This window comes from Eretmochelys imbricata, chromosome 8 (assembly GCF_965152235.1).
Source record: "Eretmochelys imbricata isolate rEreImb1 chromosome 8, rEreImb1.hap1, whole genome shotgun sequence".
NCBI classification, from domain to species: Eukaryota; Metazoa; Chordata; order Testudines; family Cheloniidae; genus Eretmochelys; species Eretmochelys imbricata.
This window is the reverse complement of record NC_135579.1, coordinates 34645467-34663745: the sequence shown is the minus strand read 5'-3', so window position 1 is coordinate 34663745 and position 18279 is coordinate 34645467. Positions and strand designations below refer to the sequence as shown.

General features: G+C 40.2%; 1 protein-coding gene across 9 annotated transcripts in view; it reads left to right on the top strand.

Moving 5' to 3' along the window:
• Positions 1–18279, top strand: part of SIL1 (SIL1 nucleotide exchange factor) — a 213668-nt gene that overhangs the window by 71832 nt on the left and 123557 nt on the right. Inside the window, exon 1 of one of the 9 annotated variants that reach the window (XM_077824254.1) lies at positions 16239–16810. The exons of the other annotated variants lie outside the window; for them this stretch is intronic. Coding sequence (XP_077680380.1) covers positions 16783–16810 — 28 coding nt within the window. The 5' untranslated portion in view covers positions 16239–16782. Of the gene's footprint in view, positions 1–16238; positions 16811–18279 lie in introns of those variants that run through there. 9 annotated transcript variants of the gene reach the window in all.

Here is an 18279-nt window from a genome sequence, read left to right as displayed (position 1 = left end):
TCCGTTTGCTATCCCTTATAATCACTTAAAATCTTCCTTTTGTAGTTGTTAAACTTATTTTTGTTTATTATTAAACCCAGTTTGTGCAATTTCTAACGGGGGAGTGAGGGGGAAGAAGTTGTACATATCTTCCTCCACATTGAGGGAGGGGGAAAATTTGAGTTTGCGTTGTATAGATTTCTCTACAGTGCAAGACGATATTATTTTGGGTGTACTTTCCAGAGAGGAGCTGTACTTGAGTGATGCGTGATTTTCTTAGCGGAGTCTTCTCATAGAGAACTGTTTGCAGACTCTGTGTGATTCTACAGCTGGTGCGTTCCGTGTGTGTGTGTTTTCTCCTTTTAGGCTTCTAGTCTGTTCAGTAGGTTTCCTAATAGGTAGAACAAGACCCTTAATGTTTGCATCACTTCCTTTTTTTGGACATTTAAAAATTTTCATTCAAAGACTGAAACTAGAGTCTAATGTTTCTAGTATCAAAATTCTTCAAATGTATATATTTTAGGGCTGTGAAGCAATTAAAAGGATTAATCATGATTAAACAATAATAGAACACCATTTATTTAAATATTTTTGGATGTTTTCTACATTTTCAAATATATTGATTTCATTTACAACACAGAATATGAAGTGTACTGTGCTCACTTTCTATTTATTTTTGAAAACAAATATTTGCACTTTAAAAAACAAAAGAAATAGTATATTTCACTTCACCTAATACAAGTACTGTAGTGCAATCTCTTTATCATGAAAGTTGAACTTACAAATGTTGAATTATTATGGACAAAAAAACCCCAAACTGTTTTATTTTTGAATGTAATCTAAAACTTTAGAGCCTACAAGTCCACTCAGTCCTACTTCAGCCAATCGCTCATACAAACAAATTTGGCTACGTTGGCAGGAGATAATGCTCCCCACTTCTTGTTTACAGTATCACCTGAAAGTGAGAACAGACGTTTGCATGGCACTGTTGTAACCAGCGTCGCAAAATATTTATGTGCCAGGTGTGCTAAAGATTCATATGTCGATTCATGCTTCAACCACCCATTCCAGAGGATATGAATCCATGCGGATAATGTTCATTAAAAAAATAGTGCATTAATTAAATTTGTGACGAACTCCTTGGGGGGAGAATTGTATGTCCCCTGCTCTGTTTTACCCATATTCTGCCATATATTTCATGTTATAGCAGTCTCTGATGATGACCTAGCAAATGTTATTTGATTTACGGACACTGTCACTGCAGTTTTGACAAAACACAAAGGGGGTACCAATGTGAGATTTCTAAAAATAGCTCCAGGACTCAACCCAAGGTTTAAGAATCTGAAGTGCCGTCCAAAATCTGTGACATTGTAAATAAGAAGCAGGCACCAGTATCTCCCATAAATATAAACAAACTTGTTTGTCTTGGTGACTGGCTGAACAAGTAGGACTGGATGGACTTGTAGGCTCTGAAATTTTACATAGTTTTTGAGTGCAGTTATGTAACAAAAAAAAAATCTACATTTGTAAGTTACACTTTCACAATAGAGATTGCAGTACAGTACTTGTATGAGGTGAATTGAAAAATACTGTATCTTTTGCTTATCATTTTTACAGTGTAAATATTTGTAATAAAAATAATATAAAGTGAGCACAGTACACTTTGTATTCTGTGTTGTAATAGAAATCAATATATTTGAAAATGTAAAAAAAATCCAAAAATATTTAATACATTTCAGTTGATATTCTGTTGTTTAACAGTGCAATTAATGGTGATTAAATTTTTTAATCATAGTTGATTAATCGCAGTTAACTCACACGATTAACTCAAAAAAATTAACAGCCCTAGTATATTTGGTTCATGTAAATACTTCAGAGTGACATAGCAGTTAAAATGTGCATTTATTGAAAAAAATGTGTGGTAGCTCAGTGTATATTTTCCTTTCTTTAACTGTTCATTTCCATGCTTTCAAATGGCTAGTCATTTTTATTGTCCTTCCTTAGTGTGTATGTATATATGTATACATATATACATCCATACTACAACTTAAAGTAAAAAAAGATTTTGTTCATTTGTTATGGTCCAGAGGTTGAGTTTTTATTTCTTTACTTCGATGAAAGCAAGCCCGTCCATGCATCTCAAAAACTACCTGTGGCTTATGTGGATAAATTCAGGGGTGAGAGAGAGAGCTGTCTTTCTGCACAGAGACTAAGCAGACAAAATTGTATGCAGAGCTTGTTATGACCTTGGGAGTGCCACAGTAGCTGAAGTCCTTAGATCACATTGAGCCATATCCAAAGCAGCTTGCACAGTTTGCTAGAGAAATGTCTCTCTTGCAGAGATTTTCAGGGCTGCTGTCTGGGACTCTGTTCATATGCTTGTGCATTCATACAATGTATGTCTGGGTCTTTTTGTGAAACTTCTTCCTTACAAATGCGTTGTCTCAAGCTGAAGCCATTTCTTGAAAGGAGAAAATGCTGCTAGTTTAAGTAGGGGAGAAGATGTAAGTTTGTATTCACAACCCAAAAAGATGAATGTGATATGTAAATAGGCCGAACAGTATCTTGATCCTACAGACTTGTATCCAAATTCTAGCACCATTTGAGAGGAACTTTGCATAGCTCCTAGTGGCTGGCCAAAGGAAGACTTTGTTTTGCTTATGTGGTAAAGCGGCTGCCTACAGACTAGTAGGTTCCCTTTTGTCTTTCCACTATGGTAACAGACCACAGCAACCAGACAGGGATCTCCACTGATAGGTTAAGTTTACTTTAGGGTCCAGCAATTTGCTGGCAGACTCAGCAGCAGTCTTCCCCTATTCATGTTTAAAGTCCCACATCACAGAATCCTGTCCGGCATCAACATAAATCAGCACTCTGACTATACTACATGGATCATGGAATGTGTGATAGGAACTAGTTAATTTCATACTTGTGGCTGAAGTTAGACTTTCTACTTGTGGAAGCCCGTACTGGTACCTAGAGTTACTCCAGAATGCTTTTCTCAATCTCTTTAATGTCTACTGTAGGTTTTAAAAAAATCGGTGGTGGTGGTGGTGGTGGTGGTTGTTTAAACTGCAGGGGAAAGATGGAGGAGGCTTACGTGAGCCTGCTGCTTTGTTTGTAAGGAATGAAACCATTGTCCATTCAGTGAGGGAGTTGACGATGCCTTGTTTATAGTTACATTTTCAAAGGGGCAGCCTGCCCTCTGGGTAGATAGCTATCTGATTCTTTTCAGAGTAACAGCCGTGTTAGTCTGTATTCGCAAAAAGAAAAGGAGTACTTGTGGCACCTTAGAGACTAACCAATTTATTTGAGCATGAGCTTTCGTGAGCTACAGCTCACTTCATCGGATGCATACCGTGGTACTTGTGGCACCTTAGAGACTAACCAATTTATTTGAGCATGAGCTTTCGTGAGCTACAGCTCACTTCATCGGATGCATGCCGTGGATCCACGGTATGCATCCAATGAAGTGAGCTGTAGCTCACGAAAGCTCATGCTCAAATAAATTGGTTAGTCTCTAAGGTGCCACAAGTACTCCTTTTCTTTTTATCTGATTCTTGTGTACTTGTCTGATTTTTTTTTTTTGTGCATTCAGAAAAGGGGTCAGTAGCTATCTGATTTGTGCATACCAGAGGTTTTACACAGGTGAAAGCTCGCATCTGAAAAAATGTATTCATGTAGTGAACAGTTTTCAAAGACATTTTCTGAAAGTTTTTGATTCCCTGTGACTTGATTGGAAAGAATGATTCATTGGGGATATAAAATACCCCGTATGTGCCAATACTTAGACATCAGTCTTTATGGCGTTGAATATGTTTAGCTGGCCAAATGGGCCAATCCTATTCTCCCGAGATATCAAAGATTTTTAAACAAAATGAGATGGTAGTAGACAAGAGTGCATTTAGGCCTTAGGGTCCCACTTAAACTTTCTTGTGACCTCCTCCTGATCTCCAGGGTATGGTTACAAAAGGATTAAATGCTTCTGCTTTGGCATAAGAATTCTGTGCTAGGGCATATCATTCAGGATCATTTGATTGAAGTCAGACAACACTAGGTGCTGTTCATGGATTTTGTATTGTACTAGTCAAATGTGGATCTTGCCTGTGCCACTAACTAGGGCATGTTAAGGTCTCTAAGACTTTGTAATTACTTTAGCTGAAATAATGATCCATCTGAATCTGTGGCTTCTTATTGACCCAAACCTAATGGTAAAACATTATTATGCAAGTGTCTGAAATATGTATGTTAGCACTGGCAATCGGAATGGATGAAATACATAGTTAAACCACAAGTATATGTTAAAAGAAAAGGAGTACTTGTGGCACCTTAGAGACTAACACATTTGTTTGAGCATAAGCTTTCATGAGCTACTGCTCACTTCATCGGATAGTTTTCACAAAACCTGATGTGAGCAATCGAGAAAATAGAAAGCTGTATCCATCTGGTCAGATCATCGCAGATTTGCATGAACAATGGAAGCAAACTGAATTTTTTTAAAAAACCGCATTTATACTAGATTTTTAAGGTCAGGCTTGACAAAGCCCTGGCTGGGATGATTTAGTTGGGGATTGGTCCTGCTTTGAGCAGGGGGTTGGACTAGATGACCTCCTGAGGTCCCTTCCAACCCTGATATTCTATGATTCTATGACATGCTTTGTTTGCAGGTACAGTATTTTAAAAAAAGAACCTGCTTGCACATCTGCAGAGGAAAATCTGTCCTGCAGAATTACTATAATCTGTTGTGGTAGGCCAACAGGAGAGTGCTTCAGGCTAATTAGAGGGTATGAAAATTCAAATGGTCTCCAGGGTGACTGCAAATGTTTAATGTTTGGAAGGGTGACAGTCAGGGTTATGGCCACGGTTTGTTATCTGTGGTTTCATTTCTCCATATGACCCCTGATTCCTGGGGCTCTATCCAGTCATCTTTCCTTAAGTTATATACTCTGTCTCTTGTTTAATTGTGACTGCTTCTGTTCATGCCACCTTCTGTGTTTGGAACAGGCTCTCTTGTTTCGTGCACCAAGCAACTTCAGTCATTCCTTTCCCAAGCTCCCCTTTTTCTCTTAACCTTGAGTTGGTGGTGATCTCTCTAATGCAGACTGTTCCTGGTCTCGTACCTAATCCTTTATCACGTGTGCAAAGATAAGAGGGGAAGAATGGCCTTGTGGCTGAGGTACTAGATGGGGTCTTGTGAAATATGGGTTCTGTTTCTGGTTCTGTTACAGACTTGTGTGGTGAGCTGCAGTATAAAATCCTAAAATACATAAACTCTGTGCCTCAGGTCTCCATCTGTAAAATGAGGATGATGACACTTTCCTATCTGCTGTGAGTCACTCACGACATGGTGATGGTGGGTATATAAAAACTCAAATAGCTAAACAGTGTTGGAACCGTCTAACTTAAGTTGTAAGCTTTTTGACGCAGGGGTGTATTGTTTGTAAAAGTGGTGTTCACTCTGTTGTGCTAAGTAAACGATATAAAGCTATGCAGTTTTCTGTGCACCCAATCAGACATCGGTGACACGCTTGCTTACTTTGATTTTTCTATAGCAGAAGCTGCTTTGTGAATGCAAGCAGCCCAGACAGGACTGTCCAAGTGCAGTCTGTGGAGTTCTGCACATAGCCCACATCTGCCCTTCTCTTTTGTATGGAGGTGGGGAGAGTGTGGATGAAGGCATGTGCTACTACATCTCGATTAAAACAACCCATATAGTTCGGCAGCCACTCTTGCTTTATGGGCCAAACAAGGGGTTTTTTTGTGTGGATTCTGTATCTCAAGACCATACATTTTAGGAATCTGTCTGATGACCCTCACTACTGAGCGTTTTTGAAATATCACCCTTTCATATCTCTTTCCTCTCCCTCCTCCTCCCCTGCCCTAGTCAGTAAGAGTTTGTATAATTTGAGGCATACAAAATCAAGGCATAAGAGTTCCAATATGTGAAATTTATGTCTTTAACATTTGCCATATCAATCAATGAATAATAGGGGTACAGGAGGAGGGGGTTGTGGTATAGCAGTTTTAATTTGATACAGTGACCACCACTCTTCTTTTCATTTGAAAAATATTCAACAAAATTATAACACTTTTTAACCGAATACTTAATTTTGGTATCATTATAATGGGTTACTAAGTGATCTTTCTTATTCACGCTACAATTGAGTGACCTGTACATTCATATCAGGACAGTCATTTGTCATCATAGTTTTCCTTTGCAAATGCTAAAGCTGATTTGATCAGTCTGTTGCAACATACACAACTCCTTTGTAGCACAAAATAAGGCACATAGCAGTTTGACACTACTACATCCACATATCATAAATGTATAGGGTACATTATTCTCACAAGACCACTTGACTACTTCAGAATGTTTGGAGGAGCAAGTTCCAAGTCTCTGTTTACAAAAACTATCGTGTATCCATCCATATTGCAGTGGATTAAGTTGTGATGTATCTGGATCCAGAGCACCTTTCCACACACACAACTGATGATGTGCTCATTTTACATTCTATAAATGCTTCAATTGTTAGTGATAAGGTGCTGAGCTTTGGTGTTGATGTGGTACTTTTGCCAATTTTTGCTGTCTGTGATTTTTTCTATGTTTCTGAATAATCAGAACTATGCTACCATGAGTAAAACATGGCCATGAATTTGGTTGCCTGTTCAGTGACATCAGGCTTTGGTGTACTGATGTTGCCCAGCAGACACAGGGAGTATCCAGCTCACAGAAACTTCAACATAGTGCCTTTGCCCAGGCCAAAATAGGAAGTTACTTTGTTGTTGGCTTCCTCAGGTGCATTTGGCAAATTCCATTTGTAAGTGGGTCATCTACATTGTCATAGACAGAGTGAAACGCCACCCCCAGTGGATGTTTACTATTGTCTCTGGGTGCTTAGTGATTGATGCACAGCTCTAGCTTCTTACTAGTGGCTTCTCTGTCCATTGCATCTTCAGCAATTCTATGTCTATAATTGTCCAATATTTGAAAATTAATTCTCATGAGTGGATAGAAAAGAATTTGCTAAGTGAAAATGCTTTGAGAGGACAAAAAGAATGTCTTATATCTTGGTTTGGCAGGACAGGGTGCGGGAGGGGAGAAGAGGCATACTAACAAGGTATACTGCTAATACAGATATAACATATGTACCTCTTAGCAAATTGTGTTTCATAACAAAATTATTCGTGTGAAATTTTCATTAAAAAATAATTGAAATTCAGTGAAAATGGAGGCATTCTTTTTACGTGACAAATCTGAAGAACTGTCGCAGATTGAGCTGTCATTAGAGGTGGTTTTGGAGCACACTGATAAATTAAGCAGTAATAAGTCACCAGGAGCAGATGGTATTCACCCAAGAGTTCTGAGGGAACTCAAATGTGAAATTGAAGAACTACTAACTGGTTTGTAACCTATCATTTAAATCAGCTTCTGTACCAGATGACTGGAGGATAGCTAATGTGACGCCAGTTTTTAAAAAAGGCTCCAGAGGTGATTCCGACAATTACAGGCTGGTGAGCCTGACTTCAGTACAGGGCAAACTGGTTGAAACCATAGTAAAGAACAAAATTGTCAGACACATAGATGAACATAATTTTTTGGGGAAGTGTCAACATGTTTTTTTAAAGGGAAATCATGTCTCACCAATCTACTAGAATTCTTTAAAGCCTTTGACAAGGTCCCTCACCAAAGGCTCTTAAGCAAAGTAATCTGTCATGGGATAAGAGGGAAGGTCCTCTCATGGATCGGTAACTGATTAAAAGATGGGAAACAAAGGATGGAAATAAATGGTCATAAATGGAGTAAGGTAAATATTGTTTACGCCCAGGGATCTGAACTGGGTCCAGTCCTATTCAACATATTCATAAATGATCTGGAAAAAGCAGTAGACAGTGAGGTGACAAAATATGAAGATGATACAAAACTACTCAAGATAGTTAAGTCCCAAGCAGACTGTGAAGAGCTACAAAAGCATCTCACAAAACTGGGTGACTGGTCAACAAAATGGCAGATGAAATTCAGTGTTGATAAATGCAGCATAATGCACATGGGAAAACAATCCCACCTATACCTATAAAATCATGGGGTCTAAATTAGCTGTTACCACTCAAGAACAAGATCTTGGAGTCATTGTGGATAGTTCTCTGAAAACATTGATCCAATGTGCAGCGGCAGTCAAAAAGTGACCAGAATGTTGGGAATCATTAGGAAAGGGATAGATAATAATCATATTGCCTCTATATAAATTCATGGTGCGCCCACATCTTGAACTGTGCAGATGTGTTTGTTCCATTTCAAAAATATATATTGGAATTGGGAAAGGTTCAGAAAAGGGCAACAAAAATGATTAGGGGTATGGAATGGCTTCCATATGAAGAGAGACTTGGACTTTTCAGCTTGGAAAAAAGATGACCGAGAGGGGATATGACAGAGGTCTATAAAATCATGACTGGTGTGGAGAAAATAAATAAGGAAGTGTTTGTTTACTCTTTCTCATAACATGAGAACTAGAGGTCATCAAATTAATAGGCAGCTGGTTTAAAACAAACAAAAGGAAGTATTTTTTCACACAATGCACAGTCAGCCTGTGGAACTTCTTGCCAGAGGATGTTGTAAAGGCCAAGACTATAACAGGGTTCAAAAAAGAACTAGATAAATTTGAGGAGGATAGGTTCATCAATGGCCGTTAGGCAGGATGGGCAGGGATGGTGTTCTTAGCCTCTGTTTGCCAGAAACTGGGAATGGGTGATGGGATGGATCACTTGATGATCACCTGTTCTGTTCATTCCCTCTGGGGCACCTGGCACTGGCCACTGTTGGAAGACAGGATACTGGGCTAGATGGACCTTTGGTCTGACCCTGTATGCATGTTCTTATGGTTTAAGTGTCACCTGGCTTGTGAATCATGAGGGGAATGGTAATAAGTACTCATATTACAAAATGCTCAACAGTGATGAGCAGTTTCTTTGAATTTAGTCTAGAAAGTCAGAATCCACAAAAAAAAAACCACTGTGCGGACACTAAATCAAGGTATTGGCAAAAACTTGCGTTTGGCTACTAAATTAATAGTCTCTGTTGGCCGCACCAATATATAAAAGTGGTGGCTTCTGTCTTCTTCATTTTTTGCAAATTGGGCACAGCCTTTGGATTTCTGATAAGTTACAAGTACCGTTGGTTGGCATCTGCCTAGACTGAAGCCATTCTATCTGAAACATCTACCGCAAATAGGCAATTAAGCCCCAAACAGACCTTTTCCAGAACAGAAAATAACTATAGTTGCACATTACTGATTCCCACTGTGAATTACCTTTGCAAGTGGCTGAATTTTTTGTTAGTAACTGAACACACACAATAAAAAAGCAAGGTTCCTGCATCATAAAAAGTACTTTATTCATTTAATATGACAAGCGTAGCTTTGTGTTAATTTATGATTTTTCATAATGTGCACCATTTATTTATTTATTTTTAGAATCAGTAAAGTGAGACCTCAGCACTGTGCTGTTTCTGCTATTAAACCTTTGCTGAGAAGTAGTTGAAGCAACTTTAAATCTGTGCCCCCCACCCAAAGTGTGGATTAGCAAAGTAGGGATTGGCAAAGTCCTCCTTATGTTAATTTTGCCAAGTCTAAGCATCAGCCTACTAAGCACAGTACTACCACCGTGGTATTGGTTTACCAGTCTGTAGGAACACACTCAGCACAATTATGTACCAATAGTGACTTCATCTGACTGATTCTCTCTTCACCCTGTTTGTATTACTGTACATTATTGCACTTGTCTATTATACTTCACTAATATTTTCCTGTTTGAATGGAGCAACAAGATCGATCAATAGCAAGGTGAACTTGTGATCAAATCCTGAAACCTTTACTCAGGTAAAGCCCCCATTATATTCTTTCCCCTAATAGATTTTCTTCAGCACCAAAAGATTGTGTTTTTTTAATTCTTAATCATTCAGTTTATCTTTTGCTTTTTTCAATTGTATAAACTGGGAGGACAGTGTTGGAGTGGAAGCCAGGTGTGGGGTAGTGGTTGGGGAGGTTTGACACTGCTTCTGATTTATAACCTCTTAAAATATTTCTGTGTCGCCTTTGTTTGGGATGACCGTTATCCCTTGCCCCTAAGATGCGTTGAAAAAGGAATGCACTAGATTGCACCAAAGGGGAAGGTATTGTGGGACACACCCCAGCATGAGCTTCATCCTTCCAAATCAAAACAATCATTTAGTGCACTGCTTCCAGGGTTGTTATATTTTTCTATAATTATGTATTTTAGCAGAGATTATGGGTAAAAAATTTCAAAAGACTCTAAATTACTTGGAGTAAAATTTTCAAAAGCACCTAACACTTCTTTCCTGGATTAAATGAATTTGTCTCATCTGAAAGCCTTCAAAGCATCTCACTGCATAGTTTCCGGTAGAACCTTTAGTACAGCTTCAATCCTGAAGGTCCTTGCAGGGGGCAAAAGGTCTTTATATTCTAAAGTGTGATCAGATTGAGCACATGAGGTTTGATCCAAAGCCCACTGGGAGTCTTTCCGTTAACTTCATTTTCTTCAGTGAGTTTTGGATTAGGCCCCAGGCACAGTCCTTTGCCATGAGCTGTAAGAAGTCTCCAGCCTCTGCATCTCCCTTGTTTCCAAGTACATAATGGTTTTAAAAAAAAGGCGGGGTGGGGAAGAATGGGGGTGTTTTAGAAGACAAGAATTAAGTACAATTCTTAGCATGTAATAAAGCATTTAGTTTCATGCTGCCCACTTAGACCTCGCTCATGTTGCTAGGCAGGAATAACTTGGTGACTACACAGAATTACTACTCATGTTAATGCAGGCTCAAATGCACCTGTTCTCAGTATTCTGATCATCACTTATTAAACCTATGTTTATATGCACAACACTTCACGTTTGTGTTCTGCAGGATGAAGCTGTATATAGAATTTTTTTCCACCACTGCAGTTGTATGACATAATTTCATACATCGATATAATTAATAAGTGAATTCTATGCCATCTTCAAATATATGTCCTCTATTTTGTCCAATTTTCTCACCAAAGTTTCAGTCTGGTTAAGGCTAGTCATCCGTTCACTTCTGTTGGGGAAGCACTGTCTTACCAATGCTTCTAAAATTATCCTCTCTGGCACCATTGATTCAGTCTGCATCCCGATTGCCTTCCTTGATTAAGTGTCCTGCAGAACAGAAGTATCATTTAGCCTGACATATAACCCATGTCCAGAATGATAATTTCCCTGTTGTCTTTTCCCAAGATGTATGTGTGACCACACACAGTCTCACAGTATGTGGATTAAATCTCCTATGTGGTTTTGACACTTGTAACAGAAATGTGTTGATCTCAGACCTAATCTTTCATTTTCTGTAGTGACCAGTACAGATTATAAAAATTTCTAAAACATATTTTAACATTTTTTTGTTCCCACTATTCCATGATTAAGAACTGGATCTTTTCCCACTGAGTCACTGTTTCTTACTCTCGTCTCTTTGTCTTAATTTATGTTAAATTTATGTTGTATTGAGTTGTCACTATTAGTGTATAAGAAATTGATGTAGATTAGATGCTTGGAGAGCACAAAATCTGATTTTTCTCAGTGGCATGGTCCAGCTCACAATCCAATGTTGTCTTCTGCAAGGAATATCTTAGCTTTGATTCACAAATCACGGCTGTGATTAATACCATAGTTCATATATGGCTACAGCTGTGGTTTTTCAATTATTCCAAATACATGGTTGTTGATTAAAACTTGCAACAGATCCCTTCCTGCATGCACCCCATTCTGTGTATTCTGCTCCATGTCCTCCATTTCTGCATGATAAAAAGTTTGTTGCTCTTGTGAGGGAAACTCTAAAATATCCATCACTCTCTCCTGAATTGTTAAACTTTCTCCTAATCTTAGCACTAGGCAATGAATTCACCTCTGGAATCCACAGTGAATTTGTGATGTAAATTACGGTTTTTTAATGTTATTGAGGTCTAGAAGAGGGATCGGCAACCTTTGGCACGCAACCCGTTAGGGAAATCTGCTGGCGGGCTGGGATGGTTTGTTACCTGCAGCATCCACAGTGTTCAGCCGATCGCAGCTCCCACTGGCCACGGTTCACCATTCCAGGCCAATGGGGGCTGTGGGAAGTGGCATGAGCTGAGGGATGTGCTGGCCTCTGCTTCCCGCAGCTTCGATTGGCCTAGAACGGTGAACTGCGGCCAGTGGGAGCCGCAATCAGCCGAACATTGCGGACCCTGCAGGTAAACAAACCGTCCCAGCCCAACAGCGGATTTCCATGACGGGTCACGTGCCAAAGGTTGCCGATCCCTGGTCTAGAAGTTTATTTTGTCTTTCCCAAATAGACATGAGAAATAAAGGTTCCTAACCTCTACAAGAAGGTTTTGAAGGAGAAAAACATCTCTAGTTTACCAGCTGTACACCACAAGTGTAGGCTGGGGAATGGAGTTCAATCCCCATGAGTCTGTCTTGACATTTTGTAGAGCTAAGATCCCAATTATCTCTCAAACTATTATCAGTCCTATATTCAAAGTTAATTCTTTGTTCCTCTTTGAATGCTGTGAGGTGTAGACATGGAGGCGTTTGTAGACTCTAATTCAGAATAAGATTTCTGATTTAAAATAACTAACTTATACCCAGATATTTTTCGAAATTTCTCCATGACATTTAACACTGCAAGAAGTTTTGCATGGATCACTAACTTACAGGTTTCAGAGTGGCAGCCGTGTTAGTCTGTATTCGCAAAAAGAAAAGGAGGACTTGTGGCACATTAGAGGCTAACAAATTTATTTGAGCATAAGCTTTCGTGAGCTACAGCTCACTTCATTGAATGCATTCAGTGGAAAATACAGTGGGGATATTTATATACACAGAGAACATGAAACAATGGGTGTTACCATAGTGATCACTTAAGATGAGCTAATACCAGAAGGAGAGCTGGGGGGGGGAACCCCACCTTGATTATCACTACAAAATGTTCCCCCCCCCCATGCCCCGCTCTCCTGCTGGTAATAGCTCACCTTACCTGATCGCTTTCATTACAGTGTGTATGGTAACACCCATTGTTTCATGTTCTCTGTGTATATAAATCTCCCCACTGTATTTTCCACTGAATGCATTCAATGAAGTGAGCTGTAGCTCACGAAAGCTTATGCTCAAATAAATTTGTTAACCTCTAAGGTGCCACAAGTCCTCCTTTTTCTTTTCACTTACTTACAGTATGTCATGTGCATACAGAAGTAATTTATGCAGTCTGGCAAGTGATATTTCCCCTCTAATGCTAGAGATCTCCAAAGATTCTAAAGCCCTTGCTATGCTCCTGTGAAGCAAGAGAGAGGATCTTAAGTCATTTGTCTGTACCGTCTCTTACTGGTATGAATAAATTAATCTAATCAACAATCTGAAGTTTAACCCCAGACCAGATTTTTTTTAAAGATGTTTTTCTAATCTACATATCACCATTCAACCCAGTCAAAGGTTTTCTGTATGTCTAGCAACATTCCCACAAGAAGCTTTACATTATCCTTAAACGCCTACATAATATGCAATAGGTTTTAGAAAATATCTGCTGTTTGTCTTATTTGAAATGAAACCCACCTTATCTTCATTAATTTCCTTACTATTTAATCTATCAGCCATGACATTAGTAAATACAGCCGTCTCACTAATATGCATTTTATAGTGTGCAGAAACATTTGGCCACCTCTCAAGGAAGAATTAACAGAGAGAGTGCTGTAGTGTTGTGAGATATTGTGAAGACTTGATTTACAAACTGACAGTACATTTTACTAGGAAAGTAAATCTCATGCAGTGCTCCATGGAGGGCTGCAAATCCACATGGTGCTGCTGGGTCTTCCCTCTTGTTTACAGCTAGTAGAAGCTAGGAGGAACAAGTGCAGAAGCAGCCACTAGAAGCCATTATGAAGAGCTGCAACAGAACCTGGGAACTGAAATGGGCTACGGAGAGACTTGGAGCTGTCCACAGTGACTGCAGCAGGACTGGGGCCAGGAGCTGAAAGTCACCATGAAGCCTCTAGTGCAACCAAATCCTTTCCTGAAAGATATAGTGCAGGAGATTAGAGGCCTGGTGCTCTCCCATCCTCAGCCTGCTGCATCACCCTGTGCCAGGTTGCCTCCTTCTTTGACTGCTGTGCTGCCTTTCTCCAAGACCTGGCCCCAGTCTTGAGATGGAGGGAACTTGGCTTAGGTGGAGCAGGGCTGGGAAAAGGAAGGTGCCTCACTCATCCTTTAGGAAATGCTCAAATCCCTCTGATGAACCTAAGTGTGATGGGATCCCCAGGATGCAGCCTGGGACTGTGGGACCACTGTGCCCCCTTAACTCATTAATCTAGGTTGTCTCACAATGCTTTGCTAGTGACAAGGAGCAAACCCTTCTAGGTGCTGTTATCACTGAGCACAACAACATGTGTACCTCCACACCCACAATTGCTCAGGACAGGCAATGCAAATTTATTAATTGGTTCACCACTTTGTCAATGGAAAGTGAATATATACCAGCCTTTGCAAGACGTGAGCAGATTTACCACACAATTCAGGCAAAATCACTGGAAAAAATAAAAAGTAAAACAAATTTATTGACTACAAAAGAGATTGTAAGTGATAGGCAAAAAGTCCAAGTCAGTTACCAAAAGAAAATAAAACATAAGCACGCAGTCTAAATCCTCAACCCTATTAGACTGGGCAACATCTAGATTAAGCAATTTTTCTCACCCCACTGGATACTGCAGTTCATAGTGTACAGGTTTCACCCTTGAAACCTGGGCGAGTCCCCTCAGTTGGAGTCTTCAGTCTTTTCATTATCCTAGTTGCTTGCAGCATAGGTGGGGGCAGGAGAAAGGCCAAGCATGGGCCCCATGTGTTCTGTTTTATACCCTCAGTCCCATGTGCTTGGAGAACACAAGTCCAGGCATGTCTGGTGGGCATTGCTGAGTCTCCAGGCAAGGTTGAGCAATTCCCCAGGTGTCATAGGCGCCGACTCTGTGGGTGCTGCGGGGCTGGAGCACCCATGGGGAGAAATGAGTGGGTGCTCTGCACCCACCGGCAGCCAAGCTCTTCCTGCCGCGACCTTGTCTCCTCCCACCCTGCCCCTTCCTGAGTGTGGCGCATCTCCGCTACTCTCCTTCCCTCCAAGTGCTTCCTGCCCACTGCCTAACAGCTGTTTGGCAGTGCTTAGGACTTTCCGGAAGGGAGGAGGAGGTGGAGAAGAGGCGGAGTAGGGGCAGGAACTTTGGGGAAGGGGGTGGAATTGGGGTGGGGTGAGGACGGTGCAGCAGCGGGGCCAAGGGGGGTTGGGGGGGTCAAGCACCCACGCGGCAGAGGGGAAGTCGGTGCCTGTGCCTGTTGAGTCATTGAATTGTAGCTCCCTTGCTGGACAATGGCTGTTGATGGTTGTTTGACACCTTACCCGGGCGTTGGTTTCTCTCTTTGCTGTTGTCTCTGGGAAGCTAATATCAGGCTGATTCCCCAATTTACAGCATGTTTTAGTGACAACCATACAACAGAATCTCATAACTTCATATGCACTAAAGATATACGTATTCAGATAGAACAGTGACTTTCAGCTGATCATAACCTTTTCCCTGATACCCCACGTAGCATGCTTTGTATGCAATGTCACTATTAGATACAGATGAGGATTATGGGGGTTACAAGATGCTCCCCCAAGGTATAGTATGTGTCACTAAGTGAGGGAGAAATTGGGAAACTGTTGCTGTATATTCTATTAGGTAATTGTAACAATGATGACTTTATAAAGCAGAGGCACCCAGAACATTGTACAAACAGTTAATGGTCACACAATAAACCACAAAATCATTGCAAGATGGATCACGTCAAAGCCAAATAAAGGACTGAAAGCTGATTACATGGGCACCAAACTTAGCAGACAATGGTAAGTGAAACAGACAAAAGTTCTGAAAGAGGAGAATTTCAGTTGCTTGAAAAATGGTAAGGCTGGGCTGTGGCAGAGGTCCCGCAGGAGTGAATGCCACACCGCATGGGCTAGAGTCTGCTCAGCAGTGGTGTAAATCTGGGATAACTCCAGAGAAAGAAATGAAGTTCTTCCAGATTTACATCATCTGTAAGCGATATTAGAATTTGGCCCTTGTTATCTAAAAATAATTAAGTCTAGTCTCAGGCTATTTCTCTCCTCTCCCAAGTCCAGATAATGCATGTACAGAAGTTTACCAAAAAGTGGAAATTAACCTAATGATGTGTTCTGCTGTATTTAGGTAAAGGCTTAGAGCAGCAGCCCTCAAATGTTGATGTGCGAACCACTGATTCTCCAAGCCCTTCTAGATGTTCCATGGAACTGCTTCTCTCACAACAGTGAAGCTTCTGGCAATTTCAAAATGCAGTTCTACTCTGAAAAATGACTATATATAAATGCATCTTCTTACTCACTAGCTCTGCTTCTTGACTGTATTGGAATCAGATCTGCAATTAGTGATAAAAATATATTCTGTACTCCTGTTAGCCCTACAGAGCCAACCTAGCTCAGCGAGAGTGAGCTGTTTCTATTCCTCCTTGTGCACCATTGTCAACAGAATTTTCAGTCAGTCACACCTGTGCAATCCCCACTAAATTCAGCGAAGACAAAAGGCAAAATTCAGCTGGCAGAACCTTTATAACTGGTGAAGATAGAGGAAGAAACTCCAGTTTCAGATCACAAGCTGAGTTTGCCATGCTGGCAACTGGAAAAAGCATGTTTATTAATTGTAAGCAGAGTGCCGTGATGTGGAAATCATTGAGAAATGAAAAACACAGAACCCTACAATGTCCTCTTACAGTGTCACTTTTCAAGGTAGGTAATCGCTTTAAGCGGTGATGATTACAGCTAATACTAGCTGAGTCTAGCACTTTAAGTGTCTCTAGAATTTATTTTGACCACAAACTTAAAAAAAGAAAAATCTGAAGCACTTCTACATTCTTCCTTACTTTCTTTGTTGGGTGTTTCTTTGGTATAAACTCAACTGTTTGCTGACAGCATGAGAATCAGAGGGGAGAGCACACATATAGGAGAAGGGAACTGAACTGAAAAGGGTCTACAGAGATCAGAGCCGTGAGAGAGTGAGTGCAGACAACAAGGGGAGAATTGATCTTAATAAATGTAAAGCCCTTCAGGGAGAGGAAGAAACTAAAACAAAAAAGGTACAAGTTTATATTCACCTTATCTTGCTTAATGTTACGCTAATATTACTTTTAATGTAAGCAGGGACTTAGATTGGTTCAGAGAAGGTGGAGGGCGGGAAGGTGTTAATGTGAACACCTTTAACTTTAATAATGAGAACCGATTCTTAAAAGTTGAGATCCTCTCGTTTTAAAGGACTACTAAAATCAAAACCTACCACCATCTTCTCATATGCTTGTCCAATGTTAGGCAGATCCTGAGAGTGACCGAGGAATTTTTTTCCTCAGTTTTTAAACGAAATGTGCCTGTACATCCCTCTCCCCTGCAATCTATTGAGCACAAATTACAGTACTATGGCAATATGTTTGTGGATTGGGATGGCTACCCCCACACTCGCACAGTTTGATCATCCAGAGGGGAAGATGATTAGTTCAGACCTAGACTCGCAATAATTTATCACATTCTTTGCTTTAAGTGCATCGCTTGCAAAAAGCAGATGTTTGCCTGCTCCGTTTTTAGCTTTGAAAATACTTGCTTTGAGTTTGATTGATGGATGTCCCTGTTATATTAATAGTTGGGCTTTTTCAGAAAGCTGTTATTACCAGGAGAATTTGGTGTGGGTTTCAGTTTTTCTTCTTGCATTGAAAATCTATTAATATCTTTTCCCTTTTTTAAAAAAAGTAGGGAGGATGTCTTCAATGCAAGCAGCTTGCTTTACTCTCTCAGCATCCCTTGGAAGCTTCCTTGGGTTAGGCACTTTTAAAATCAATGGTACAAATGTTTTTTTGTATTCAGTGCCTGGTCGAGGTTTTCTGCTATTTGCTATTGATTTCTAATTTTATTGCAGGGGTTTTTGGGATGCACACAAATTGTTGTGTGACAAATGTCTGTCTTCTTTGACAGGTTTCAGAGTAACAGCCGTGTTAGTCTGTATTCGCAAAAAGAAAAGGAGTACTTGTGGCACCTTAGAGACTAACCAATTTATTTGAGCATAAGCTTTCGTGAGCTACAGCTCACTTCATCAGATGCATCCGATGAAGTGAGCTGTAGCTCACGAAAGCTTATGCTCAAATAAATTGGTTAGTCTCTAAGGTGCCACAAGTACTCCTTTTCTTTTTGTCGTCTTTGAGTTGGCGTTTGCA